The 5,259-nt window shown below is 39.3% G+C and overlaps 2 protein-coding genes across 2 annotated transcripts in view; one reads left to right on the top strand and one right to left on the bottom strand.

The window, feature by feature from the left end:
• LOC109837318 (non-specific lipid transfer protein GPI-anchored 1) lies at window positions 269–3,244 on the top strand. Its single transcript, XM_020405509.1, has 3 exons — window positions 269–763; window positions 2,787–2,846; window positions 2,937–3,244. The coding sequence occupies exons 1-3, from the start codon at window positions 424–426 to the stop codon at window positions 3,086–3,088; spliced, it is 552 nt and encodes a 183-aa protein (XP_020261098.1). The 5' UTR covers window positions 269–423; the 3' UTR covers window positions 3,089–3,244.
• Window positions 3,318–5,259, bottom strand: part of LOC109837317 (50S ribosomal protein L27, chloroplastic-like) — a 5,117-nt gene continuing 3,175 nt past the window's right edge. The window contains exons 2-3 of the mRNA XM_020405508.1: window positions 3,785–3,886; window positions 3,318–3,697 (exon numbers count right to left, since the gene is read on the bottom strand). Coding sequence (XP_020261097.1) covers window positions 3,521–3,697; window positions 3,785–3,886 — 279 coding nt within the window. The 3' untranslated portion in view covers window positions 3,318–3,520. The remainder of the gene's footprint in view (window positions 3,698–3,784; window positions 3,887–5,259) is intronic.

Genomic DNA, 5,259 nt, shown 5'->3' with positions numbered 1-5,259 from the left:
ACGAAATCGGATCTGACACGACCGACCCAGAATACCAATCTCACACACCCCATACACCTGTCGATAAACCAAACCCAGACCAATGCGAAAAATGTAGGCAAACTACAAATTCAGTTGCAGAAAGTTCAAAAAGAGTGCAAACTGGACAGTGGACGCATCTGCATCGCTAGGAGGTGCAACTTGCACCACCCCCTCATCCAATGCCCATAAACCTCCCTACCTACTCCTATTAATTCTTCATTAAGTACAACCCCCCAAAACAGACACCTCCCCATCTCTTCAATTCAATGCTCTCTTTCCTCGCTTCCTCGAAAAACTATCCAGTGGTCCCTGTCCACTAAAGAGTCTGTATATTTTCTCCATCTATAAACCCCCCCTACTCTCAACTTTCCTCATCTTCATCCTCTTCATCAAACCAGAATCATGAAGATTTGTGCAAGTATCATCCTCTCTCTCTTTCTCTCCTTCTCTCTCGTTTCTTGTGACCCCGCTTCTTCGCCTTTGCAAGACAAGTGCTCCCCAGAGTTCACAAAGCTAGGGGAGTGCTTGAGCTACGCAGCTGCAAAGACGGACACGCCCTCTAGTACTTGTTGTGCCTCTGTAAGTGATATCAAGCAGAAGGATCCGGTGTGCCTCTGCTACATAATCCAGCAGGCTCATTCTGGGGGTTCATCGGCCACGAGCCTGGGACTGCAGATGGATAGGCTCATCAAGCTCCCCGCTGCATGCAAGCTTGCGAGCGTAAATATCAGTGAATGCCCAAGTGAGTTCTTGATCTGCTATATGTATCTTGTTGGAATTGTAACTTAAAACTTGCTCTTGAAGTGGGAAAGTTTAGTCCACATTGGATAGGAGATGGGAAGGAAGGTTGTTATAAGCATTTCCTTTCTCTCCTATGATTAAAAGCAAATATGGGTTATGCTCCACGCCATACACGCGCGCGTCGAACCGGGCCAGGCTCGGAAGGCGCGCGCCCACGACCTGCGGACACGAATACAGCTCCGGATTGAGGGGTCCTTAACCTGCTACATCTTGGACTTCTTTTTTTGCAACTGGAACGATTAAATCGTGATAAACATAGAGAGATTATTTGGTAAGCTGCTAACATTGTGGGATCTAAATAAAAACCCATAGCGTCCAGGACTAAATATAGAGAATTACAACAGAGCTTCATTTCCTCTCTTCTCTTCTAAAATTTCTTCTCACTGTTGTTATCGGCTGGTTGTCTAAAAGTCTACGAAGAATTCGCAAAGCCTTCTTGAAGCCCGTGCCGACGAGAAGGAGATCGTCTGACCGAGAGTCGTCGTATCTCCGAGAGTCATTGCCGTGTAGCCTTATACGAGAGGGGGCAATTACATTCTTGAGACAGTGCTTAGCACGCTTCGATCATCAAACTATGTTCTTTAACCCGGTTTAATTTTTGATTTAATCTCTATTCTGAATCATTATCTGAATCTGATCTTTTTCGATCTCAACTACCTATTAAAGTACATTTCATTTTATATATACAACTCATTAGGACAATCATGGTTTAATGTTCAACATCATCATTTATTCAAATATGTATATAAAGGAAATATTTCAATAAGAAATGTGTTCCTTGTTGAAAATTTGCGGTCAAATAAGTCAAAGCCATTAAAAAACCGTCGAGCGCTTTTGTTTATGGTTGGCTTAAAATTATGCCGAAAATTGGTAATCAATAATATTGTGTTATATAGTAGTAGTAGTATTTACATTTTACATTCTTATGAAAAATTCGCATTGCCTTTTCCAACTCATGTTTGGTCTACAATCTAAACATACAACAACAACAACATACATGCCTTTATTCCAAATGTTTGGGGTCGGCTACATGAATCTTATTCTTCTATTCCATTCTATTATGGGACATCTTCTCCGTTAAGCTAAACATACTCATATATTTCTTAATTGCTTCCAACCAAGTTCTTTTAGGTCTATCTCTAGGTCTCATAGCCCCAGTAACTATAATACTATCACTTTTTCCTAACTGGTGCACTAAGAGGTCTCCGTTGTCCATGCCAAATTATCTTAGTCAATTCTTTCTCATTTTATCCTCAATAGGAGCAATCTCTAATTTAACGGATGCACCCATTTCTTATCATATCTTCTAGTGTACACCCACAAGACCATTGCAATATTCTCATGCCTACAATCTAAACATATATACCTTGCAATTTTATGAGTTATATTGTGCAAATTTACAATCGATTGCACTCACATCTAGATGTAATAAAGAAACTATAATTGAATTTCAGATAACTCAGTGTATCATGGGAGCTCTTTATTTTAAAAAAAAATAACTTGATGCATGAGAGCTCAAAGTACATGATGTTTTGAATACGACACTTTTGAACCAAAATGAACTTCAATGGGTTGACAATTTAATTGCAAATCATGTAATTTATAGGTAGCTAATAGATCTTAAAGGTAGGATCCAAATGCTCCTAACCTACCATAGATATGGGTCATATTCTCTTGTGAATGACACGCCATAAAATGGAGATTCCCCCAAAAAATATTATCGTTACTTGGCTAACATCCTAAACCATATCAACGAACTAGTATCAGGCACTCTGTGACATAACGATATTGCAAAAGAAAAATTACCTCCTGATGCGGACACAGAAGCCGTTGGAGCTCCCGTCGGTAGCCTCTCGCTAGATCGCGGAGGAGCGTTTCTCGTAGTCACCAGAGCCGTCCCCGATGCAGCAGAAGAGACGGGCAGCACAACTCCAGACGTCGCCGCTCCGGGGATACCCACCTGGGGATTCTCAACTTATCGCCAAGTTCACCAGACTACGGTATCTTCACCAATGCCACAAAAGGTTAAGCCAAAACTTGTAACCCCTGATAAATAATGAGCACTTGAAGCTCCTACTACCTAATAAATTCTCATTCTGAAATTTTCGTTGCAGCTGCTACGACACCAGCAGTGCCTTCAGGATCTTCTGCTGCCAGCAGCAGTACTGGCAGTGGCAGCAGTTCTGGCGGCATCATGAATAAGATCAACCTCGCAGGCATCTTTGCAGCGACCATGATCTCTGCTCTCTGCTCTGCCATTTTCTAAATAGAAGCTTGAATTAGTAGCCGATGTTGTATTTGTTTTCAGTTAAATATTCTCCATGTGCTAGATTTAATGTTTTGTGTAAGATGAAGACCTTGTTGAGAGCTTAGTTTTTGTGAGTTTCAATAACTTGACTCAAAGTTTCTTTTTTTATTGCGANAGCCTATTTTTGCATGATCAAAGACCTTTTTTTTACGGTTAACCCATACAAGAAACACATGACCATTCCCTGTTTGATTCATTTGTTATACTTGATTAATTCTATACAAAATGCTATATGAAGTTCAGTGGTGAAAAAGAGGCGTGAAACCAACAATAGCAGAATAAGGAGCCTGCTCATAATGACATTGCACGTTCTGACTTTGGCAAAGGAATAACATACAATAGAAAGAAGCCCGTAGTACCTTGCAATGAAAAATTTACAATGACAATCTATCAGCAAACAGGATTGGCTTCTGAATCGCCCTCAGCTGAAGCCAATACTAGCTGAGGAGGGAGAGTTCCTTCCTGCCTTGCTTTCTTGCGCTCGCGCTGAAGCCGGAAGTATTCCCTTCTCCTGGCTTTGAAACTGTTGGGGTTCTCCGGCTGTTCAACACGAGGGTAAACACTAATCTGTTGCAAAATCAAGAACTTCAAGCTGTCAACTCAGGGAATTCATAATAAGATCCAATAATAATATACTGATCATGGGGTACTCACCTTTTTCCTATCTGGTCCGTACTTCTCAAACTTCACCAGGCCATCAATCAGTGAGAAGATAGTGTGGTCCTTGCCCAGGCCAACATTATTTCCAGGATGGAACTGAAATTTCAGAAAATTGAACCTTCTTTTTAGGAATAAGTTGGTGTAAATTGCCATTGATGTAAACAAAAGCAAAGGAACTCCGTTTCAAATGACGTAGACATATAACTGTTAGCATGAAACAAGAAAGAACTTGAGGTATCTTGCACATTTTATTGGCTACAAGAATGAATTTCCAGAAGTGGAGAAAATGTTTGTTGAAAAGTATCAAGTGGCATTTGAGCTTATGATTGTAGCCTGCTTTGAACTTATGATCGTAGTCTGCTTTGAACTTATGATCTTCCTATCATATGTCACGTGCCTATTTCAACCTCGTCAAGTTTATTCATATAAGGTGTAAGCTATGATGCTTTATGCATGGGTACGGGTAAGGGTGCGGACACAGACACTGGTGTGGATACATGAAGTGGTGAACTCGTAAAAGATAGGATACAGGGACACGCCTATATATACATATCGAAATTAATAATTTATGAGATCGTTTTCCCCCCTCATTCACAAGTTATGACAACTAAAATCCCTAATAACTTTCTTATGTTTCTTTTATTCAGTGGATTAAAATTGAAAAACTGCTCATTTTTTAACTAGATACTCAAATGACCCTTTAAAATCATATTTATAGACTGAAACGAATCTGACCCGTGTCCAATGAATTGCAGAAAATTGAGGTGAAGTGTAAGTTATAAGTCCAAGAAGTGTATCACAAGTGTTTTAAACTAAAATATATATTATATAATTGAGTACAGTTTGAATAAATGCATGTATATATTCAAGAAGTGTTCAAGGAGTATCGGGCACAGACACATATACAGGAAGTGTCGGACACTGATATAGGAGCCCAAGTGAAGTGTCTGTGTAACCTAGGTTATACTTTTGTCTTAACATGTTGACGCTTAGGCTTCAGCTAATGACCTCCCTACTCCTTAGCACATATCCTTATCTTTTCTAACCTCTACCTCCAAATACCATATAAGGATCTCAAACAATTGCAACCACCTATGGAACCACCGTCTGGTAGGTCTGTTGGCAACTTCATTTCCTTATGATTTTCACTTGTATGGTTTATAAAACTTCACACTGAAGCTTCAGTTAGTTCCTATTGCTTCAACCACTAGAAACACCATCATAATATTAATTCTTCTGCGAAACTCAAAGTTTACCTATTTTATCGTGTGAATTACATATATACTGATTTTAAATTGTTTATACCTTATATTTAATAATCTTATATAAAGTGTAAGGTAAGTGTCATATGAAGAATCCACTTATTCCTTAAAGATTTGAAACTTTGAAGCTTGTGATTTTCTCTGGTTAATTTATGTTTTCGCTTTTTCCAACATTGTTTAGCGCAAGTTTACAGAAAGGTCATTATT

Source organism: Asparagus officinalis, chromosome 4 (assembly GCF_001876935.1).
Source record: "Asparagus officinalis chromosome 4, Aspof.V1, whole genome shotgun sequence".
In the NCBI taxonomy this organism is placed as follows: Eukaryota; Viridiplantae; Streptophyta; class Magnoliopsida; order Asparagales; family Asparagaceae; genus Asparagus; species Asparagus officinalis.
This window is presented reverse-complemented; position numbering and strand designations above follow the sequence as displayed.